Raw genomic sequence first — 24883 nt, forward strand, 5'->3', positions numbered from 1 at the left:
AACACTCCTCCGGGGCGCGGGGCGCATGAAGGACGCGACCATCCACCGAGCTGCCTCATTTAAAACGCTGCAGCGCTGAAAAGCGTTTGGACTCGCTTTTGGTTTCTATGTGCGCGTATTTTCCTGCGAACCTTGGATGGTTTTTATTTCTTGCCCAACGGGAGGCTTGTTTTCTGCCATGATGCTCGGATTTCGAAGGAGAATTTGCTCCAAACTCTGGATTAAACCGGGATTTCTGCGGGAATAACTAAAGAGGAAACAGAGCAAACCTGTCTATTGAGAAGCTGCGTTCAGGCTGGAGAAATGGAGCTTACTCCTGCAGTGTTTCTTGTCGCTTTTTTAGGTAACAAACTTTATTTTTTATTCACTTTTATTTTGATTTATCTTGATTTGTTGCAACAAAGAAGAGATTTAAATTCCACTTTATCCACCTGTAATTCCCGTAGGTTAATATGTGTAGAAATCATTCAAAAAGTGAAGCTTGTATGTTGTAATAATTCATTGCCCTCAGAGATATTATTGAAATAGTTAATTTATACTAAAATACTACATGAGACTCGTAAAAAAAATAATTTTTAAAACAAAAATGTTACTATGGCTAACACAGTCATAATGAAGACTGCTGAGGTGGTTCTCCAGCAGACCTATACAAGCAGGCTAAACCACAAGAAGTAATTGCTAAAGACTGTTCAGAGAGCTGTATCCAAGTATGCTAATGGGAAATTTAGTGGAAGTAAAAAATGTGTTGGCAAAATGTGCACAAACAGATGCCCTGATGAAGATACGGATGGTGGTGAAATGCTTGTTTAATTTATGTTTACATAATAAATAAAGCTGAAAATGAATCAGTCCTACTTCATCTCCACACCTGTTTATTTGGCTGTCAAACACCTGTCTGTTATTATTTGGGTAAATAATCCTTCCTTCTCTCTCTCTCTCTCTCTCTCTCTCTATATATATATATATATATATAGTTCTATATCTATATGGATATAGAGCTATATAGATATAGCTCTATAACCATATATATATAGATCTATATATATATATATATATATATATATATATATAGCTATGGATCTATATATATATATATATATGTTGTCAAGAGGAAGATGAGACTCCAAATCCAACAATGCAAAGCCCCATAAGATTTTCTGAAATATGTGTTTAAAAAATATATAGTTTCCTGTGCAATTCAAAACTCTCTATTCCAATAATCTTGGTATCAAAATTACAGCAGCTGCTATAGTTTCAGAGAAAATAAGGTTAGAACGTGAAATAATTTGGATACTTTTGCCACTCGAAATCTTTTTTTTTTGCATTATACAGTAATACAGTCTTAACCGTTTATAAATATTATAAATAAGGTTACGGACATTTGTAAAACATAGATTCACATTGTCTGTGCAAAGATAGATAAAACTCAGGTAAAATAAAGCAATTTACAGAAGTTTTAGTAAAAGAAAAAAATACCTAGGCGTTTTGCCATTGGCACCATCTACAAACTGGGGATTTCCGGTGTTTTCACTTACTAAACTTATATTTACATGTCTAAAATTGCTTTAAAAAAAATGTTTTTGGAAATTCGGTGTAAAAAAAAAAAAAAAAGTAAAACAAATCTAGTCACTTTTTTGTGGGTAAAAAAAGAAAGCCCCTCATATCCATACTCTTTTTTTTTTTTGGCACTTCTGGTACTCCCTACAGTGCCTTTTTGATGAAGGTTCATGGTTACTGGCGTCTGTCCCGCAGCCCCAAATTCTTCCTGCTCAACTCAAACGCTTTTAATCAGCTTCTAGCCAAGTCTGGCGTTTCCACGGCTACCACGGTTCCGCGGTCTCCACGGTTACCAAATATGTTTGTTTCACTGAGTGGACCGCAGTAATTCATGTAAAACGAGCCCCCTGACTCAGCATTTAGTGCAGTTCACTGGACATTTTTTTTTTCATCAAGCTGACATATTTGTATTCAAAATCTTTTCTTAGTAATGTGTAAGATTAAAATCTTCTAAAAAAAACTTAATTAACCACAAGAAATGGTTGAAATATGTCAGTTTGTGTGCGATTTAACCCTTGAATTGAACTACAGCAGTAAACTAGTGATTGTTGCACCTGTTTATCAGCAGGTTTGAATAATAACGCCTCCTCAGTGAGTCATGTTGGAAGGTCAGAGGGCATCACCAGGCAGTTCTGCAGATGAAAGCTCTGCGGGTTAAGAGCCACTTTAAACATCCGTTCCTGATAAAACCCGTGTCTGAGCGGCGCTGGATTATGGGCCTGCCGTTGACCCGCTCCATCTGCTGCAGATGACAGTACAAAGCAGCGTTTTGGCAGCAAACTTAAAGAACTGCTGGAGATAAAAAGGACGCCTCGGCGTTCCACTTATTCTTAAGTGTGTTTAAGTGCCTTAAAGTCTCAATTAAGTGGTGTGTTATTGCAGGTTTTCACAGCGGCAACAAAAATGCTCTGTCAGTGTGGATTACAATGTGCTGGGAATTTATTGGAGGAGAAAAACCTCAGAGCTCACATGCAGAGTGTTTTTAAAAGCAGAAATGGAAGATTAACAAACTGTGAAATCATATTTTCATGAACCTTTAAACAGGGCTGGATAATATGACTTAAGAATAATGGATCCAATTCCCAATTTTAATCCATTTTCTTGCAGTTTTTCCAAAAACTAAATGACAGAAAATATTTTTTTAAAGTGGCTTTTCTTTCAATCATCGCCTCTGTGAGTTGTACAATGTAGTTTTAGGGCCAGGATATGGTCATTTTTGTTTAATTACAAGAAGATAGTCATAATAATAGCAGAATAAAGATGCAATTTTACCAAGAGAATGTATTAAAGTTACAAAAAAAATGTTGTTTAATGGAAAAAAGCATAGATAATTAATTTTTGCTATTTTTTGTTAAGGAGTTTTCAAAACATTTAATTCATTCAACTAATATTTGGACTTTATTGTCATATAACTTTATTATTGTCACATTTTGGCTTTATTTGTGTAAAAAAAAAGAAGAAAAAAACACATATATATTATATTTTGTCTTTTTCTTGATCTAAATTCAAATTCCAAATAAATAAATAGCTGTTTGTGAAAACAAGATGGCCGCCCTGGGCGCGATGACATCACTCTGAACAGTGGAAACACATTAGTGACGTAACATTACACAATTTTCCAAGAATGAAATCTTCAAAAAGCAAAAATATCCAACCAAGAAATTAAAAAATATCTTTCTAATAAAAAGGTCTGCATTGCTGTAACCACATATACCCTTTATTAGTGTGTTGTATGATGAAAACGCCAAACGTTTAACTTTTTATTGCTTTAGTTGTGAAAAAAAATCTGATGCCGCATATTTGATGGGAACATTGGGAGACTGAAATGCTGAATCAGTCTTTTGAGCCTAAATTAATCTTTTTAGACGATGTTATTTTAGTCCACACTAAATAAATTTGAGTCTAAATGGGGCTTCACTTTTCAGATTTTATAAAAGCAGTAAAGATTCAGCTCAAGTGGTTTTCTGAGACCAAACACCCAGCAGCCAGAGAAGCATCTGCTTCTGTGCAAACACGTGTTAGAGATGGGAGAGGAGGGTCAATACGAGGCCTCGTATTGACATTAATGTGGTAAAATGACATATCTAGCTTTTATGTCTTACTTCTATTGTTAAAGTTAAATTTTTTGTGCTCATTTAATTCAAAACAGAAACTTTTTTATTCCATCTGCTTTGACGCGAACAGTAAACTCACTCATGTTTATTATTTGCATCAAAATAATAAAAACCAGACAAACATCTGCATGTTTTGTTTTGTAATAACTACAAATGCATATTCAAATTTTAATTGACATTTGCATCTAAATTCACAAATTATATTGTGGCACTTTTCTGGTAATTATTGCTATAAAAATGTTGATTAAAAAACAGGAAGCAAAAAGTGTCTAAAAACATAAACCAGAAAGAACATTCAAAATAAGTAAAATAGGGTAAAATAAAAAATTGACATCGTAAAAATTCAGAGTAATTTTTTTATTTAAAGAAAATTTGTAAAAGAAGACGTACAAATCTTAGAAGAAGATGTAATACTTAATTCGACGGTGTTCAAAGTGTGGCCATGGGGCCATTTGTGGCCCCTGAAATGATTTTGTTTGGCCATGACTACAATTCAAGAATGGTGAATAACCTGGCTAACAATATAAAAAACAACTGATGACCTTATCTGTCTAGCTAGCTAGCTGGCTAGCTGGCCCTTATGTCCTATCTAATATAATCTAAGTAATGTTTCCAGAGGTCATCAAAGGTCAATCCCCACATTTACGAAATCAAACAAATTTTGTGTCTATCAAATTTTTGCTGCACAAACGTAGCTAAATTAACTTCTATCAATTTTGTTTCGGAATGGCATGTTGACCTCTGGTGACCCCTGGAGCCTTTTTTTTCATTTAGATGTTAAAAATTATAACGACACAAAACTTTTGCTGCACAAATGTAGCACAGTTCATTTTCCCTGTACTTTGTTTGATTTTGTAAACATGGACTTGCTGGTTGACCTTTGTTGACCTCTGGAAACATTTATTAATATTCTTTTTAATGATATTGATGAGATTTTAGTCCTTTCAGAATGAGATGTTTTAGGATGTCCTGTCACTTTAAATCCAAATAAGCTGCTGCTGGCCACACCCACAAATCAATATTCACACTCATACGTGAAAATGGCTGCAGACAGATGCACAATTATGCAGTTATACAACCATACATCTTTGAAAAGCAAAAGTGGAGCCTCCTGCACCACCAACAAGAATGCAGCAAGTGGTTTCTGAATGGGAAGTCAACAACAAAACAGACCAATTGACCAAGTGTACTGGAGCTCAGCTTGGGTTGCTAGGTAACAGGCTGGACTTGTCTGGAGTTGCTAGGTAACACTGTGACTGGGAACGGCTCATTTCCAGACACCAAAAAACATGAACTTATTGCCAAGAAACGGCTGTGTGGATTTTTTTTTAAGAGCTGGAGCTGTTTTTGGAAGCAGCTGAGACCCAAATGGAAAATAAAAAAAACATGTAAAATGTGAATTTTACACGTTAGGTCCCCTTTAAAGAAAGTCATTTGAACTCCAGTAGAGTCTAAATATTGCCAATAAATTAAATATTTTAAAGTTGGTTTTATTTTCTCCCTGATCTGAGATTAAACAAACAAAAGTCCTTTGTGTGGCTCCCACTCCAGCTCTTTGGACTTTTCTTTTTTTTTTTGACTCGGCTGCTGTCAGAGCTCCCAGTGCTCTTACCTCACCAGTGGGATCAGGCCAACTGGAAATGTTCGCTGTGGTTTAGAGCTCTGGGAGTTTTGTGGTCTCTTTGATTCAAGGTAGAGTGCAACAGCTTGGGAAAGCAGCAGCAGCAGAAAACGTCTCAGTTGTTATGATTATTGCCTTAATGACGAGAGAGAGGTTAAAAAAGATGGCGCTCCGCTCTCCGGTGCATCCGTCACCTGAGGAAGACGCATGAGACTTCAAACGGGGAACGTATCGGCTCCTTATAATCATTTCCTCATTTATATCCCAGTCGGTCTGGTTCACATTTGGGAGTTGGTTCCCATTTGGCTTTAACGTAAAAAGATTTGTTACTCTGATTTAAAACTGGTTTACATCTCATTATGATGCTGAGATTTTGAGTAGGTTTGGGCAGTGCTGCTAACTTTAGATCGCAGCTTAAGGAGATAAATTAGACAAAATATTTCACTTATTTGCCAGAAAATAAGATTAGACGCTTCAGACGACAGGGAAGTAAAAAATAGGAAATTTTCTTAAAGGTATGTCAAGTAAGGCTGAAACGATTAATTGTGATGAATCGATTATTACAATAGTTGTCAACTAATTTAGTAATTGATAGAGGATGCAGACTCAAAAAAAAAAATCAGTTTGGTAAAATAACATACTCAGAGCGGTAATTAAATAAAAACTTTACAGAAAATATATGAATTTTGCATTTAAAATTTAAAAAACAACCTTTGTCTCAAATTATGCTTCACCTAAAACTCCTCAGCCAATAATGCTTTAGCTTCATCAGAAAAAAAATATGCTAATAAGCACATTTTCAATTCAATTATTAATCACTTAATCCCAAAAAATAGTCAATAAATTATCCATACACCGTATTGATAAGTCAAGCAGAAAGAGCTGAGCTTTTGTTGATGTTAGAAGTAGTGTTTAGCATTTCCTACAAATGATGAAACACTAAATTACTAATATGTTAATGCATATTTTATGTAAAAATATTTTTTAAAAGTGTACGTGGTTAAATGGAAAATCTGGAAAGTTCCATTTTTTAGTAATCAATAGAATAAACTACTTAAATAATTGTTTAAAGGAAGACTGCTAAAATCATTATTGTAATCGATTATTGATATTTGGTAATTTCTGTCACATTGCTGATGTCAGTCATGTTTATTTTTATAGCATTTTGAGCAAAATGGCAGTTCAAAGTGCTTTACATCATAAAAACAATATATAGTCAATAATCGAGAAACATTTTGACGAGTCCCATGCTTGCATCTGATTGGTTCTGGTACCAGAAGCTCCCAGTTGGACTTCCATGCTGTATTTTAATTTGCCCACTTTAATATTTTATATTTTTTCTGTCACTTACAGTTCAGTTTATCAGATTTCAATCAGCTTTATTACCATGATAAAGACAATTCAGTTGCAAACATACTTTATTTAACCCTAAAGGAAATTAAATGTTATCATAACTTCTATCATCCAGTCGTTGTGGATCTCCACTAGCAGTCAGTCTTGCAATGACTCTAAAAAGGCCTCTGACTGAAGACTGTTGCTGTATGACTGTCATGCTAACATCTAATTATCCAGGAAACAGAGACAATATTCCACAGTAACATGTCCTGAATGACACCATCAGCTGTTGGCTAACACTGCTAATCCACCGCATTTGCTTTTGACACGCTCTGTTCCTAAACTGAGTTGAGTAATTACTAGTTACATTTATTGGAGTAACTTTTTTGGGGGGGAAATACATTTAGGAGTATTTTTACTACTTTTTACTTTTGCTTGAATAATTTTATTATGAAATATTTTTACTTTTACTTGAGTAAAGTTTCTGGATTTTCTACCCACTGAATGAAAAACAAACATGTTTTAACCAAAAATTCACCAGACACAGACACACACCTGCAGTTTTTGAAAGAAATTGATTTGGAAAAAAATATTTTGCCTGATTTTCTTATTTTGTAATTATGTTATACAGTATATATGAATTATTTAAAATTTTGTTTTTAAAATATAAAAATTTTCATGTAATTTAACTTTTGGTGTGTCTGAAAATGTAATTTTTAAATATTAAATTATGTTTTGATCAGTTACTCAGTACTTGAGTTTCCTTTTTACCAAATACATTTTTATTCTTATTTGAGTAACTTCTTCTATGGCTACTTTTTACTTGAGTAAAAATGTGTTGACGTATCACAACTCCATTCACACCAGCTCTGCTTAGTTCGCTTTAATCAAACTCCTGTTCGTTTGTCTAGAAGGTCCGGTTCATTTGGGGAAGTGTGAATGTATAACAGAACTCTGATGCAGATCAAAAATGCAAAATTTAGTAAACCTACAAGTGAACTCTGGTGCTGTTCGAATGCATATGTGAAAGCCAACTGGAGCGCAGACCGCTCCAAAAGCAGGAAGTGGACTAGCGCAGGGCATTATGGGTAAATATAACCAAAACAAACGCACAAATCTAGCGCTACAGGAAGAAATGGCTCTTTGAACAAAGACAAAAAAGAAATCTTGTACACGCTAAAATCTGACACGACTTCATGTTTGTTTACATTTTGTGAAAAAGGAAGGGAAGAAGGTTGTGCTCATGTCTTCTTCTGATGTTTTATATGTCATTTCCTTCAATGGTTCATGGTGCAGCGCCCCCACAGGCGAGGAGGGGAACAGGTTTTCCAAAGGGTTTGGTTTGTTTGACTCAGTGCAGTGTGAAAGAACCACAGCAGCTGAACATGTCACAAATGTTACAACTTTGGTCCCCAATTGAACTGAATTTACCAGACTAACAGGTGTGAAAATGCTTAGTTTAGATTAATATTGTCATTATTTGTGTTTTCTGAAATAGTTTGGAGGTGCAAACAACAAACAGTGCAGCTTCTTAAAACCATATTGCTTTTTGATTTTTTGATTTTTCAGGCCAATTTGGTGTCAAACAGCTGGAGGCAGCTTTGGCTTTCTCTGGGCTTTTGGTTTCTTTTAATGAAATTGGTTTTTTGTCCATCCTTGCGTCATTAGTCTCAAATTAAAAACACAGAGCAACCTGCGGTGGCATTCCAGGGCATTGGATGATACTTCCAGGCGAGTCAGGTCTGATAGAAAGAGTTTAGAGCCAAGTCTTCATATTTCAAGGTAGATTTTTATGATATAGGGTATTACATGGAATAAAACCTGAGAGGAATGTGAGCCTCAGGGCCAGTCTTTGTCTGTGGGCTTTGAAAATGCTTTCATTTCCGACATTTTATCCCGACAGGCTCATTCCAGCGCTGAGGTTATTGTTTTCCGTTTGGTTGGACGGAAAGCGGGCCGGCAGAACTCAGACATAAAGCTTTAAACTGTTTATTCATCTTGATCAGACACATTTTTCATTTAGAAGAGGCGTCACTGATGTGTCTGCTTGGTTTAAGATGATTAAATTAAGAACTCAAAAGAAGTTCAAAGCAGCTCAGTCAATTAAAACCACGAGTAAAGCTTTAAACAATGGTCCTTTCATTTTTTGATTTTGCTCTAATTTACCTTTTATGAGTCCTGCACAGTTAATTTAGTGGAGCATAAAACCCCAGAGTTGCTTTGAGCGCTGGGTGATAAATCAATTTTATTGATTAATTGAGTTTTCTGTTTTTGAAGATTTAATTTTTGGATAATCAGGGGTTTTTTCCACCAATTTATTCCTTGTGCTTCCGTAGTTCATAGTGATGTCAGTCTAAATGTAATTGTGTTGTTTTTCCCTCAGTTTGGGCTGAAGGCTCCTCTCTGGCTCACTCCAGTCATCGCTCTCTGAAGAAAACCTTCGGTCCTTCGTCCAGAGACTCGCTGTGCAACCACATGTTGAAGCATCTCCACAGCGGAGCCCGAATCACCGTGCAGATGCCTCCCGACATGGAGGGCCACTGGGTGTCCACCAGGTTAGCTGGTTTTCCTGCTAGCTATTTTACACAAAGGGCTGAATTAGGCCTGCAAGAAATTGTTATTTCATCAATTGATTAATCTATCAATTATCCTGACAATTAATCGACTCATTAGAGTTTTAAAAAATGGCACAATCTACAAATTTGCATTTAACCACTTGAGCCTTTATAAAATGTTAAAAGGTGCAAATAGACTAGTAATTCAGTTGCTTTTTAAATAAGATTTTATTGGCTAAAATGCAATAATATAGCATTTTAGACTATATTAATGCCTAAAATGCTATATTTTAGCATTTTAGCCAATAAAATGCTAAAATGCAGCTAGCTTCCAAACTAGCATTTAGCTAGCACCAAATGCTAGTTTTTGGAAGGGTTAGCTAGCTTGCAAACACAAGCTAGTTTTAGTTTTTATTTTATGGTGAATTTAATTAATTATTTAATGATGTATGTTTTTATTTAAATCATTTAATTATTGATTTTTTTTAGTCTATATGCTCCATCTAAAGATTTATCGATTTTCTAAATTACTTGAAGATTACTTTAATAATCTTTAAAGCCCTAAAACATTTATTTAATTTTGGCCCTTTTGGCCCTCCATACTTACCTTCATAGCTCTGAGCAACGCATTAAAATATCGCAATGTTTTAGTTTTAAGCAATGTCCTTTATTTTAGTCTGTATACTCCAGTTAATGATTGATCGATTTACTAAGTTGATGATTATTTCAATAATCAATTAATCACAATTAAACCGTTAATCGTTTCATCCCTAGTTTTAATTTATGCTCTGGGTAAAAATGTGGAATGTAATGTAATTTTGAACATGAACTTTCATAAGTTTCATGTGACTTCCTGTGTGTTTGTTGCAGCTGTGAGGTGAGACCTGGCCCAGAGTTTCTGACCCGCTCCTACAGGTTTTACCCCAACAACACCTTCCAGGCCCACCAGTTTTACTACGAAGACAACCACTGCACCAAACCCACCTACACGCTGGTCATCAGCGGCCGCCTGCGCCTGCGCCAGGCCTCCTGGATACTCCGGGGCGGCACAGAGGCAGAGTACCAACTCCACCAGGTCCAGACCGTGCCTCACACCGCCGCTAAGGCCAAAGAGCTGAGCGAGAGGCTCGGCCACAGCTGCAGGAGAGCCGCGAGGGGCCCCTGGGAGCCCGGCGTGATGTACGAGCTGTGGAACGAAGAGGGAGGCTTCGACTGCTCCAAAGAGCTAAACTTCACCATGCACGAGCTGCAGCTGCTGCGGGTGGAGAAGCAGTACCTGCATCACAACCTGGATCACCTGGTGGAGGAGCTGTTCCTGGGAGACATCCACACTGAGCCGTCGCAGAGGCTCTACTACAAACCGTCCAGCTACCAGATCCCCCTGCAGAACGCCAAGGTTGGTTCTTAAAAAAAAAAAAGGGTGACCTGTGCTGTTTTTGGGTCTTTATTTGGATATTTTTTAAACAAATTTGATTATATCCAGTTAACTGAGGATGGATTTACCTGCATTTCCATAACCAGTAGCCATGTTGACCATTAAAACTGGGGCATGTAACCTTTACAAAGATATTAATAGATAAACAATGACGCTATTTATTCATAACTGAAGTAACTGTCTTGAATGTTAGTTCAAGCCAACCAGCATTCAGGGTAATTAGCTAAAGCTAACTGGGTGAATGATAACTAGCTTTCAACCCATGTTGGTTTACATTGAAGCTAGCTGGGTTGAAAACTTGTTAGCATTGAACCTCGTTAGCTTCAATACAAACCAGTTTTGAAGCTAACTAGTATTGAAGCTATGAAGCTAACTTGAATTTACTCTTTGGTAAAAGACTAAAATGATGGACGGTCATTTTTTATCATTGGTAGATAAACAAAAATATTGTTTATTTGTAGATAAATAATGACAATGTTTATCCATAAACTAGCATTGAAGCTAGCATTCAAGTTAGCTTACATGCTAGCCAGGATTTAGCTAAGACTAACTTGAATTTAGTCTTTGCTAAAAGTTAGCTTGAATGATAATGCTAACTGGCTTGAACATCCAAGACCTAACATAGCCTAACATATGGAAAGGGGAGGGTGTGAGCTGCGCCTACACAAGCATGATTGACAGCGCTAACGCCCACTCTGATTGGTTGTATCTACTGTAGTTAGGAATGGGAGAAGGCAGATTAGTTCAATCTTTTCATAAATGTAATTTCATACTAAACTGTCATGACAGTTTTAACAAATAAGTAAAAAAAATTTATATAAAAGTCACATACTGTATCTTTAAGGATTGAAATGAAAGTGTTCATGAACTTATTTGTTGAATATCTTCAATGTGTAGTTCAAATAAATTGAGGAAGGCTCTCCCTGGTGTCATTAAATGTCAGAAGAATCTCACTTTTCACCACCAAAGTTTCTTACTTTATGCAAAGGAATTGCAGTAACTCTGTATGTTAGTGTATGTTAATATAAACTAAGCAGAAACTGTGTTGATTTAATCTCAAATCCAAAACTTCTGCTGTGCTGACAGGATGTAATTTCTCTGTTTACATTGGTGAACGGGAATTTCCCTGGCTACAAACTCCTGAGTGATGTTTTCACTGTCACAGTCTGCCAAGAATACAATGAAATCTTGCCGGAGTCGGCTGTCTAAATAAATACCCTTTCCACCGGGATAATGGGCTTCGGTGTTGCAGATCAGAGCGTGGAAGGATCACACGGTCTTCCCTGTTGAGCCGAAAAGACCACAGCCGTACTGACACCCCCTTTGACCTGAAGAGGCGCAGTGTGAAGCCGGGGAATATCTCTGGGACCAATTAAACACGCCGCATTCGTAGAATCTGTGTTAAATACTCCAGAAAACTGGGTCTGGTTTCAGGCTCGAGACAAAGAGTGTTTCCAAACCTGACCCTGGTATAGGACTCAGTTCAGTCATGAACACCAAGAGGAAGTTAATTTGCCTTGAAGTGAAAGGAGCAACAATATGTAAAATTTACTTTTTTGAGCTTTACATCATGTTATAATGTTATCCACTCATCAAAAACACACCTGGAGTGTTGGGAAATCCTTTAATCTCCATGGCAACCATTCAGCTGTGGAAAACGCCTGGGTGGACCAAGCTCCGCCTCCAAGGCACAACTCCTCCCATGATCTACCAAGCTTCTGCCTTACAGAGCAGCCCTCCCTCCTTCAGCTCCTTCAGACTAGCCAGCAGCAATTAGCAAACCCGTGGTGGAACATCTGCTGAGCTTATTATATGAGCTACTTCTTCATGAAATGTTGATTAAAAAAAAACATTGTTAGAGCATTAATAGAGGAGTAAAGTAAAAAAATGTTTAAATCATATTTGATATATATATATAGCATTTTTTTTAACGCCTGAAAGTCACTTGTAGACCTGTCATAAATTAATTAATCTTTTTTTCTCTTTTCTCTGTTTCTACCAAAAACTGGATGATGAAAGTCTTCAATTTAGTGTTTTGGTTTCAACTAGCCCTTTTTTTGAAGGACAATTTGTTTACAGAGATTGTATGATTACTTTTATTTGTTGTTTCTGTTGCTCTATTCACTTTGAATATTTAATGTCTTCCAGTTCCAGAGTTAAAGTTTACTCATCTTTGAGAATGTGTTCTTGTGTTATTATTCTATTGCCATTATATTTATTGAAAATGGTCTCAAACAACAACATTATCGTTTATTGCAATAACTTTTTTGAAAATTTATCATCCAGCAAACATTGTTATTGTGACAGGCCTGGTTATTTAACTATAAAGTAACACTGTGTGCCTTGAAAACACATAATACTGCCTCTTTAAAAAAAAAAGAGTAATGAATGGAGTTAGATTTATCTCAGCACAGACGACGTTAAGCTACCGTTTTAATTCAACAACAAACCTATCTGGATATGTTTTCCAGTTATTTTTTTAAGCTCAAATGCATGAACTAATCCATGTTTTCTTAAAATCCTATTAATCTTTATTCATATAAAGAAAGTATTGCTTAATCTTGTGAACAAACAGTACATTTGTTTCTAATTGTCTTGTTTCTTTGTGATTAAAAAGGCCCTGCTGCTCGGCTCACCCTCCTCTTCAAGCTGCAACATTTTTCATTTTTACTCAGGGGTTTTTAGTGACGATCCGATCCATTAATTTTAAGCTGCTGTACCCAGAACTGGTCCCAGCCCAGAACCCTTGCTGGTGCCAGCATGTTCATTTGTGGTTACTGGGTGGAACTCGGCGGTGATGCAATTGAGAAATTTGATTTCATTTTCTCTCGCCCGGCTGCAGCGCTACGTCACCGAGGGAGACGAACTTTGTAATCATCTATTCTGGGTCGCAACCGCTGCTTTTATTTTGTCGCTTACATTCAGACATTTTACTGGAAATCATTTATATTTGAAAAAATACTGTTTCTAAGGACCTGCGGGACTCTATTTAAATGAAATTAGGGTTAGAAATTCACTTTATTTCTGCATTACTTTATTTTTAATGTAGTTTTTAATATTCACCTGGCTATTCATTAAGGTTGTTTGCTGTTTCTAGTTTATATCTTACAAAGCTCAATTAATAAATTAAATCTTATGATGTTTTAAATAAGTTTTTATTATTCTTATATTGGTTATTGCTTTTATTGTCATTTTGTAGCATGTAAAGTACATTTTATAAAATGTTATTATTATTAAAACAGCATAGTTCATAGATATTTCCTAAATTTAATTTATAATAACACAATAATCTGCAACAGAGAAAACAAGATGGTTTACAGTTAGGGCTGAAATGATTAATTGATTATTGAAATAATCGTCAACTAATTTAGGAATCGATTAATCGTCAACAGGAGTATAAAAAAGGTTATTTGATGGGAGAACAAAATATTCAGAGCAGTAATTAAGTCAAAACTGTACAAAAATATATATTTTTATTTAAGATTTTTTAAAAAGGTTTTTAAATAAAAGGTTACTACAATAAGTAGGCCTGTCATGACAACAAATTTTACTGGATGATAAATTGTCCCAGAAATTATTGCAATAATCAATAATTTTGTTTTGAGAACACCTTCAAGCAATAAACTTTAATTTTATGAACTAAGATGTGTTAAATATCCCAGAAATAAATTAGCAAGACGACTAAAAACGATAAATAAAACAGAAATTAAAACCACACTCAACCGAAACCATAAATGAAATGGTTTACGAAGTCTCTGTTGATAAAATTGCCGTTAATCATCGGCAATTTTCGGCATCATCGGCATTCTGATTAATCATCAGAATGAAAATTATTTAGCTCATTTTAATTTATTGCTTATTGCGTCAGGCTCGTTTATGATAAATTAACTTTGAAAATTCCAGAAATAAAATCGATCTTAGTGTTTTTTATCTTCTTGCATTTTGGGGTGTAAAACTGGACATTTTAAAATTGTTTCCAGAAGTGGAAATTTTTAAATTTTATTCTTGTTAAATTAAGATCCTACAGACACAGTTAGCTACAAACAATGTAGCTAATATCGCCTCAGTTTCATCACCTGAAGGTCACAGTTTTCAAACAAATTGGACGTTTTAAACAAAAAGTCATTGAAATTAAAAAAACATTATTTTAATGTTTTGGTCAAACCACTAATTGTACTCAGAATGTTTTGTTTTATGCCAACGCTATATTAAGTTATCTACTTTAACCACCTATATTAATAATGCTGGTCAATGCAGTATATATTAAGACCAATATCTGCATTCCTATTAATAATTAAAAACTTTTCACTGCTATCTCCGGTTTTTCTTTTTAAGCCATTTATCCATTATTACTTTTAAACGGAATCGTTTGGTAAGCTAGCTAGCGGTAGCGTCGCACTTTGATCTGACGTCACGGCAAATAAACGGTCGTTTACATGCAGTACCTCGTTGAACACTAGAGGGCACCCGCGGACCTCCAGTTTGAGAAAGACTGGCGTAAATACACTGAAATAATCACTAAATTGGCGGGAAAAGACGTTTATCTCAAATTATAAGCAAGAGTACAAACATAAGAACTAGGTGTGGGCGATATGGACTATTGTGTTATCAATAAACGTGACAATACTTCTGTTTTAGGTAACTTTCTTTAAAATACTGCTTTAGAAAAATATTCCCATTTGTAATATGTTTCTTTAGGACACCAGTCACATAAAGAGGTGTGATTAGTTTCACTAAAATGCATTTAATCATATTTATTTTGAATTATTGGTATTTATTGATTCACCTTTGTTGAACAAACAGTGGGGAAAAAATTGTGAAAATAGCAATCGCAACAATATGAACAGCTGCGTATATTTTCAAGCATCATTAATTTGTATTTATTGTGAAAATGGTCAATCAAAATCTTATCATGATCAGACGTTTATCACAATAAACGGCCACCTAAAAAAATAAATAAACCATAACTTTACAGAGAAATACATTTCCTCTTTCAACGTTAACCAAAAGCGTCGTTCCTTTTTACATTTCCCATAGTTTTATTGGTCTGTCATTTTCCCATCATGCCTTCTGCTCGGGTTTCGTCCAGATGTTCTCAGTGGAAGAATAAACTTGGAACCAACGAAGAAGAATCCTCACAAAAGCTAAAGAAAACAAACCGGCTCATTTGGAACCGTGTCACTGTGCCTGTAACATTTTTATTTGCAATCTGGAAAACAAAAAAACTTGTCCAAGTTCCTCCCAGCTGGATTTAACACTTCACTGAATTATTTTATTTAGCAATAAAAAAATATTTCCGCCAAGTCTTCAGGGAAATGCAAACACAAACAGTCCAGTATTATTCTTTATTTATCATCTGCTGACAGGATTACAATGCAACCAGAACAAACGTTTGTTTTTGTTTTTTGATTTCCTGTAGTTCTGCATCAACCCTTGCTCACATGAGCATCCATGATGGTGGTACAACCATTTAAAAAAATACAAATATCCAGAACGTTTTAATCCCAGTCATCTCATTAACTTCTCACTCCGAGGCGTTTATGGAGTTGCACTGGGAATATCTCATCCGCAGATTTCTCTCCTCCCTTTTCCTTCTTTTCATTTGTTCTTCCTGAAGCCCCGTTGCAGACAGGTTGTCTGGGAAAACAGTGACCGAGTTTAGGAGGTTGGGTATTAAACCTTACCCACCCTGCAGTGACGGAGTCAAACCAGCCTCATGGGAGTTGGGTCTTTGGAAGAGATTTTCTTGAGTAGCACTTGAAAGCTTCCAGTTGTTCTGCAGTTGGAAAGCCGCAGCTGTCCGGTTGGTGCAGCAGACATGATTTTATCTGAACAGTATGTTCATGTTGATGATGTTGCATCACGGCGACCTTCGGTTTCACTCGTGGTGTTAAGGCTTCACCGTTTCATCCAGACGTCTGGACAGGATGCGATCACTCTGAGGCGAACCTGGATCTTTATCTGAGTTTTCTTCTTTCAACTCTCGCACGCTGGTGATGGATTTATGTATCCCAACATATTTGGATGCAAGTTTTTTTCCATCATGTTGCAGGTTTTTTTCCTGTTATGCTCCCCACTTTTCTGTCGTCACATTCCATGATGCCATACTAGGGCAATATTAGAGATAAAGAATACATTTAACTAAACTCAGAAATTTTATATAAAAAATAAGTAAATTTCTGAACTCCAAATGTTTGCTAGAAAAATCTCAAAAATTTTAAGAATAATCTTAGAAATTTTCTAGAAAAAACAAGTAAATTTCTGAGTTTGAAAAGTAGATTTGTTTGAAAAATCTCCCAAATTTTGAGAATAATCTCAGAACTTTTCTAAAGAAAACACAAAAAACAAAGAAATTTCTATACTTCAAGTCAAACCATTTCTAGAAAAAGCTAGGAAATTTTGAGATTAATCAAAGACACTTGCTAGAAAAAAAAACAAGTACATTTCTGAGCTTGAAAAGTCAAAAACTTGCATTAAAAAAATCTGAAAATTTCAGAATAATCATGTAAAATTTCTAGAAAAACAAGAAAATTTCTGAACTCTAAAATTTAAAAAATTGCTTGAAATTTTGAGAATAATCTCATAAATTCAGAAACTTGCTAGAAAAATCTCATAATTTTTTAGCACAATTTTAGCAAATTTCTAAAAAAAAACAAACATATTTTGTTTGAAAGTCGAAAACAAACTGGACTTGTCAAAAACGTGCTATAAAAAACTCAGACATTTTTTGATTGGTCTCAGAAATTTTCTAGAAAAAAACAAGTAAATTTCTGAGTTTGAAAAAGTGAAAGTTTGCTTGAAAAAAATTCGGAAATGTTGATATTAATCTCAGAGATTTGCTAAAAAAATAAATAAGTTTGAGTTAGAAAAGTTGACAATTTGTTTGAAAAAACTTAATCTAAAAAAAAAAATGCTGTTGATTTTGTGTGAATTTCTACAAATGCAGAATTGCTAAAAACTGGAGGACTTGAAGGTGTTATTTATGCGACTTACTGGAGTGGAGAGGCTGGCTGTTGGTTAGCTTTAGATTTGATTTTAAGGTTTTATTATTTGTTTTTAAGGCGTTGGCACCTTCCTACTTCTGATCTTTTAAATCTGCTTATCCCCTCTAAATCTGTTGAGGTCTGTTGAGTAAATGCTCTTATCTGTCTCAAGGTCCAGATTAAAGTGCAGATGAGATCAGGAACGAATTGTACCTTTACATCTGGACTTTCACAACAGTAGACACTTTTAAAACACATTTCTGTTCCTTGCCTGGAACTGGAAAGACCTGGTCTGAGTCAAAGCCTGGAACTTGATCTCATCCAGATGAGAAACAGGCTGGACATAGAAGAAACCTGTCAAACATGTCAGAGTCGAAAGTGAAGAGTGTGTCAAATTTTTCCCGGGCAGAAGCCAGAGACCGCTAGAAGGCTAAAAGAAGCAAATCCTTGGAGTTATTTCAGCCAGAGGTGTTCTAGGAAATTGATTTGATTTATAAAAACATCACAAATACAAAAATAAATCTGACAAATGTGCTGTCTTGGATGAACTAATAAAGGAATAGGAATGTGTAAAGTAAGAAGAGAACAAAAAAAAAGAAAAACTCAGCCAACTTCACACACTTTGCTCAAAGTTAGGGTGTAAAAATGTGTCTAACAATTAAATTCCAATAGGGTAAAACAAATACATGTTGGTGTTTTACATGCAAGTAAATCAATTTATGTTCCAGAGAAAGCTAATGATAATAATAATAACAACAATAATAAATTGTATATTTAATATTTTAATCCAATTTTTTTTTTCCTTGAAAGTCTGGTTTGTTTGGGGAGGCGTGAATGAGTAATCGGATCACAAAGTGAACTCTGGTCCGCCTAAAACCAACGTCTCGGTTTGTTTCGAAACCGCTCCAAAAGTAGCAAGCACACTAAAGCACAAGGCATTCTGGGTAAATACAACCAAAACAAATGTGTGAGTCAAGCACTAGTGGGGTGGAGAAATTGTTTGTAAAATAGAAACAGCTGCTAAAATCTGAAGCTACATATTTGCTTACATTTTGTGAAGCAGGAAGTCGTCTTCTTCAGAGGTTTTTGTGTTTCCTTCAGTGGTTCTTGGTGTAGCGCCCCCACAGGCAAGGAGGGGAACATCTTTTTGAATTAGTATGGTTCATTTGATAGTGCAGTGTGAAAAAGAACCGCACCAGCTGAAAATGTAACATATGTTGCAACTGAACAGAGTCTACTGGACTACCAAGTGTGAAAACACTCTTAGTTCTGATTTGGTTGAAGTGAACTCTGGTGTGGTCTGAATGCATATGTGAACACCAAGCGGACCAGAGACCGCTCAAAAGGAAACAGATTATAGTGCAGGGCATTCTGGGTAAATACAATCAAAACAAACGTGTCAGTCTAACACTAGCGCTGGAAATGGCTCGTGGCCTTTTACCAAAACAATCACTAAAATCTGACGTTACTCCATTTTTGTTTACATTTTGTAAAGAAAGAAGTTCTGCTCAATGTCTTCTTCAGAGGTGTCATTTTCTTCAATGGTCATTGGTGCAGTGCCCCAACAGGCGAGGAGGGGAACAGCTTTTTTAATTAGTTTGGTTTGTTTGACACAGTGCAGTGTGAAAGAGAATCGCACCAGCTGAAAATGAACCAATTCTACTAGACTATCTAAAGTTTGTTGTATTAATGATACCTTTCTACCAGAACAACATTTTTTAATAGTCAATGTATGTATTTAATATTAAAGTTTAAAAAGTAAAAGTTAGGAATACATAAAGCATTTTTTATTTGTCAGTAACATAACTCGCCTCCATGTTGGATCACAATAATTGTCTTCCATCTTGACTAACTGAGCCCATCATGCCTTTGTTTCCAGAACCACGACCACGGCTGCATCGTCTGTCGGATCATCTACCGCTCGGACGAGTTCCACCCGCCCATCCTGCCGCCGCGGGCCGACCTCACCGTGGGCCTCTACGGCCAGTGGGTCAGCCAGCGCTGCGAAGTGCGGCCCGAGGTCCTCTTCCTCACCCGCCACTTCGTCTTCCACGACAGCAACCACACCTGGGAGGGCCACTACTACCACTACTCCGACCCCACCTGCAAACACCCAACCTTCACCATCTACGCCCAGGGCCGCTACAGCCGAGGCCTGGCCTCCACCCGCGTCATGGGAGGAACCGACTTTGTCTTCAAAGGTTTGCAAACTTCTCTTCTTACTTTCGTTTGTAATTAAGAGAAGAAAGGCGTTCGACTGGTTGGTGTCGTATTTCCCAACCAAATCTTACTCAAGACGCAGCTGGAGTAAAGATGCTCCTATGTGACGCATCTTTACGTTTAGAAGATCCAAAATGTTGGGATTCGTAGAGAGTATGATGTCTGGAAATTTGATTTTGAGTTTGGAAAATCAATATAAACCACTATGGATAAATATTAGCTGTAGATGAACCTACAGCTAAAAAAAGTACTTCTAACATTAACATGAAAAGCTCAGCCATTTCTGCTAACACCAGCACAGTGTAGGGCTAATATGTTGATTACTTTTGGATTAATTGATTAATATTTGGATAAGAAAAGGTTCTTCATAAAACTTTTTTTTTTTACAGAATTTGAAACTAAATCTCTCCAAAAACACAAAATCTTAAGTATTTTTGTTTTTGTCTGCTAACCGATTAGTAGAGAGATGTTTTTTTTAGTTGCAGATGCATCCTTTGATACAAGTGATCAATCTGAACATTAAAGGAACGAAATGTTATTGCATTTCTGGAAATTAAAATGTTTATTTTCTTATTCTAAAAGGTACCGGTAATTAAATTATTTGCTTGAAACTTCAAATTTATTTCTAATGATGTGTAAAAGGCTTACATGGTTAAAAAATCTGCCAATTTTTTTATCCGATTGTCAGAAAAAAAATCACATAACTAAAATTACTGCCCTAAGAATGTGGTTTATTCAGCAAATGGCCATTGTTGGGTCTCTCTACTCCTGTTAACGTTTAACCAATTACTAAATTAGCTAACAGTTGTTTCAATTACTGATTAATCACGATTAATCGTTCCAGACCTTCTTATATATATTGTTAAAAAGTTAGCTGTGTTATTTTTGTGTTTTTTGTTCTTACAGAAAAAGGCTTGTTTTGAGTTTGTAAAAAGTAACAGCTTATTGATTTATTATTAGATTATTTCAGCAAATGATTGATCACAATTAATCTAACTAATCGTCTAAGTTCTATTTATATACATTGCAGAAAAGGTAATTCAAAATTAGTCTTGTCTTAATCTAGTTTACTAAACTATTTGCACTAGAAACCAAAATATTTTGCTAGATTTAGTCTTTTCAGTGAGCTGGTACAACTTTCAGGCAACAAAAATTACAAATAAACAAATAAAGGTTGCATTTTTCCAAATACTTCAGTTTTAGCCTTGATAAACTCAACAGAGAGCTGATTCCTCCTGTGTGTCTGTCCTCTAGTGAACCACATGAGAGTGACGCCCATGGATCTGGCCACCACCTCCCTCCTCAACGTCTTCAACGGCAACGAGTGCGGCGTCCAGGGCTCATGGCAGGTCGGGGTGGAGCAGGACGTCACCGTCACTAACGGCTGCGTGGCGCTCGGCATCCGGCTCCCCCACACGGAGTACGAGCTCTTCCGCATGGAGCAGGATGCCCACGGCCGCTACCTGCTCTACAACGGCCAGCGCCCCAGCGACGGCGCCAGCCCGGACCGCCCCGAAAAGAGAGCCAGCTCCTACCAGATGCCCCTGGTCCAGTGCTCGTCCAGCAGCCAGCGGTCCGACCGCAGCCGGGGGGACGATGACGCCGAGCAGACTCAGCAGCGTCACAACGGCGGCTCGGGGCGGCACGCCGGCCGCAGCGGATGCGTCGCCGTGCTACTGGTCACTGCTCTGATGCGACTTTGTCAGAGTTAGAGACGGCAGTAAAGGCGTTTTCTTTCTACACAAACAATGGGACTTAACGGCAACAACTCATGTACTTAGCAGGAACGTATTATGCAAAATTCACATTTTTGCATATTTTTGTACTTCCGTTTGGGTCTAAACTGCTTCTAAAACAAACCCAAAGCGGCTAAAAACAAACCTCAACCAGACGATTTTTGACAATAAGTTTATGCTTTTTGGTATCTGGAAAATGAGCCGTTTCAAAAACCTCCGGAATGTAACTTCACAAATCAATAGACCCGTCACCTACCTACCACCTACCCAGTGGAGTTTCGCACGTTTCCTAGCAACACCAGCGGAGTTTCGCCTGTTTCCTAGCAACACCAGCGGAGTTCCAGCCCGTTTGATCAGATGGTTTTATCGCTGGGCAATGGCTCCTGGACAAGACAAGTGTTTTGTTGACTTACCGTCCAGAAACCGCTTGCTGCATTTTTGTTGGTTGTGCAGGAGGCTCTACTAATGCTTTTCAAAGATCTAATGTTGTATAATTGCGCATACGTTTGTAGCCACTTTGACGTGTAACTGTAAACGTTGAGTTGGGGGCGTGGCCAGCAGCAGCTTATTTGGATTTAAAGTGGCTAGAGGTCCAAAAGCAGCTCATAATAGAATGATTCTGTGCAGAAAAATGTAATTGTCATGTTTTGAATAGGCCACAGACTTATCCTAATCTGTTCAAGGAAGCATAATAAATGTTTTGTTTGGATACAGAGGGTGAGAACTGAACTCCTCCCTACCTTGACACTGCTGCGCCGCAGGAACTGCACTTTAGAGTGAATCCACGCGACTGTGGATCCACAGCTAGATTAAAAAATCTCTTTATACCTACAGAATTGAGATTATGTTTGTTTTCTGCATCGTTTTTATCCAGCACCCGTCACATTGTGGGTTCTTACAGCAAAAAGCAGAGGCTGATGAGTGGAAACATTTTCTAGACAAATCATGTCTTCAGGAGAAAAACTCAATAGATTCTGTTGACTGTAAAAAATAAACAAAAGTGACCCAGAGCATTTTCACAGGTTGATTTTAGATAAGGATATATAAAGTCAATTTGTTTTAGCAATTTTGTTCAAAAAGTAAAACCTATTTTTGAACCATTTCTCAGAAAGTTGGGGTTAGGGTTACATATAACCAGGATTTTTTCAAAATATATATTTCAATTTAAACTTTTACTTAACCAGTAAAGGAGCTGGAAAACTAACTAGTGGTGGTCGCGCTTCCACTAAGCTGCTAACACCAGAGCTAATTTTTGCTCATTCTTTAAACTTCCACTAAATTTATTTCTTATCTTAGCTTTTACTAAGTGAATTTTTCCAGCTAAATTTGCTAATTTGCGTGACTATTTCATAAACTTTAAGTTGAACAAAGTTTGGAATCTATGTTGAATTTTAGTTTTTTTTACTGCTAGGAATTTTTCAAGTAGTTTAACGTTTACTCTTATTTTGAAAGGGTTGAAAACTACTTTTGCAGCAGTTCTGTTTCCTCTCCTTTTTTTTCTCAATAACTTTATGTCAAACAAGAAAAACACACCATAATGCAACAGGATATAAACAAAAAAAGTCAGATAAACTTATAATGTTAAGATTAAATTGGTGCTGAAGGGTTGTAGTCTTTCAAGGGCAGATATTATTTTAATTGAAGTTAGCGCTTTAGAGTTAGCTTCAGCTAAATACTGTATTGGTGTAGCACTTTAGCATTAGCAGAGCTACCACCACTGGACATAACACTCAAGATGTTCTAACAAAACAACCAGGATGGTACCTGGAGGCTCTCTCTGTTTCAGCTTAGAGGTTTGGTTCAGAATCGCAAGCTGCTTTTTCTACCAGTTTTTCCTTCCACTAAACTTCCCATTCAAAGCAACAAACCTATGTGGCAAATCAGTAACAACTTACATGCAATAACTCTCAAGAATGCGTTATTTTATTCAAATGTCAAAGAATAAACTAATGTATTTAACTTGATTAAAGATAACTTTACATCAAGTCTTAAATTGGCAAGATTATTTTTTGTTTTTTTAATATGGCTTTTGTTGAAAAACTTTTTTTTAAAGTCCTTAAGTTCTTAAATAAATCAGTCAGCTGTCTTTCACATTGGTTAATAGTCACATTTTGTATTTTTATCAGCATTTTGTATAGTTATTAAAATCAGAAACATTTCACACTGTGCAGTAAACCTGCAAATTTTGAAGTTAACTTTTTGACAGCAATTGCTGAAATAAATGAAGTCGTCTGAATTCACCTGAAAGACGTTTTATTCACAGGCAGCTCGAAACCGGAGATTTATAAACTCACGAAACGCTGCAAACTTGACATTCTCAACTCTTACAGAGTTTACTTACACCGTCATCAGTCCTGAGTCGTCCAAGTCATTGCTTCCTCCCAAACATGTCGCTGTTTTACATCCTTGCTCTCAACAGCCTGATCAGGAGAGCCGCCATGTTTGAGCCAATAAAAATACAGACGTTTAACGTTTCCTTCCGAGATTATTACCTTTAAGCAATCCTAATATGAAGACAATATCATTAATTCTTTCATAAAACGGAACCAAAAATTTATGTTTTCTGTTATTTGAGCACAAAGTTATTCAATCAGTTTATTCAGATGACAGGAAATGACGTCAAGATTGTTCCAGGATATGATGTTCTGCCAAGTGAAACGTCTGAACTTCTTGTCGGTAAGCAGGAATATTGGATTACAGTATCAGTGATTTTGTTTTTATCATTTAACAGAAACTGTAAAAAAAAATGTTTTGGTCGCAAGGTTAGAGATTTTTAACATTGTTTTATGTGTTTCTTTCTATTTGAAAATTTCTATTTCAACTATTGAAATAGAAATTTTATTTTATTTAGAAATTTCTGAGTTTTTTTTCTAGCAAATTTAAACTTTTCAAGCTCAGAAATATCCGAAATGTGATCACGTTATGACAAAAAACGGAAACATTTTAAAAAGCTCTATTACCATTCTCTAAGCTTTCAAGTTTAGTGACTAAAATAAACTAAATAAAGTTCAGAGTGTTTATAAGCAGTTCTATTTGACTGATTTATGAGCGTGGAAACACTGCCAGCATTTTCTACGCCGTTCATTTTGACCCAAACAGTCAGAGTTTAATATTCAGGTCTGCTGTCAAAAGGAAAAAGTCAACATTTTGTTTCCCACGATCCCGTCTCCGTGGAATCACCTCAACTTCACGCTTTGATAAAAACGACTCGACGTTTGTGTTTGCGTGGGAAACGGGAACGTCGTAAAGAGAGCTAATTTCAGCTCGTTATCTGACTGAATTTACCGTAACAGACTCCGTCACGCAGAAAGTCATAATGAGCTGAAA

General features: G+C 36.3%; 1 protein-coding gene across 1 annotated transcript; it reads left to right on the top strand.

Moving 5' to 3' along the window:
• On the top strand, positions 1-23796 carry LOC116721373 (protein APCDD1). Its single transcript, XM_032565043.1, has 5 exons — positions 1-343; positions 9011-9182; positions 10053-10578; positions 19480-19801; positions 21075-23796. Exons 1-5 carry the CDS (start codon positions 304-306, stop codon positions 21530-21532), a joined length of 1518 nt encoding a protein of 505 aa, XP_032420934.1. The 5' UTR covers positions 1-303; the 3' UTR covers positions 21533-23796.
• The last annotated feature ends 1087 nt before the right edge of the window (positions 23797-24883 follow it).

This window comes from Xiphophorus hellerii, chromosome 6 (genome assembly GCF_003331165.1).
Source record: "Xiphophorus hellerii strain 12219 chromosome 6, Xiphophorus_hellerii-4.1, whole genome shotgun sequence".
NCBI classification, from domain to species: domain Eukaryota; kingdom Metazoa; phylum Chordata; class Actinopteri; order Cyprinodontiformes; family Poeciliidae; genus Xiphophorus; species Xiphophorus hellerii.

Bases quoted from the DNA above. Each gene is read 5' to 3' on its own strand.
- LOC116721373 (XM_032565043.1), top strand. From the start codon at position 304: ATGGAGCTTACTCCTGCAGTGTTTCTTGTCGCTTTTTTAG. The intron at 9,183-10,052 runs GTTAGCTGGTTT...TGTTTGTTGCAG, and splicing joins GGCCACTGGGTGTCCACCAG to CTGTGAGGTGAGACCTGGCC. The intron at 19,802-21,074 runs GTTTGCAAACTT...TCTGTCCTCTAG, and splicing joins AACCGACTTTGTCTTCAAAG to TGAACCACATGAGAGTGACG.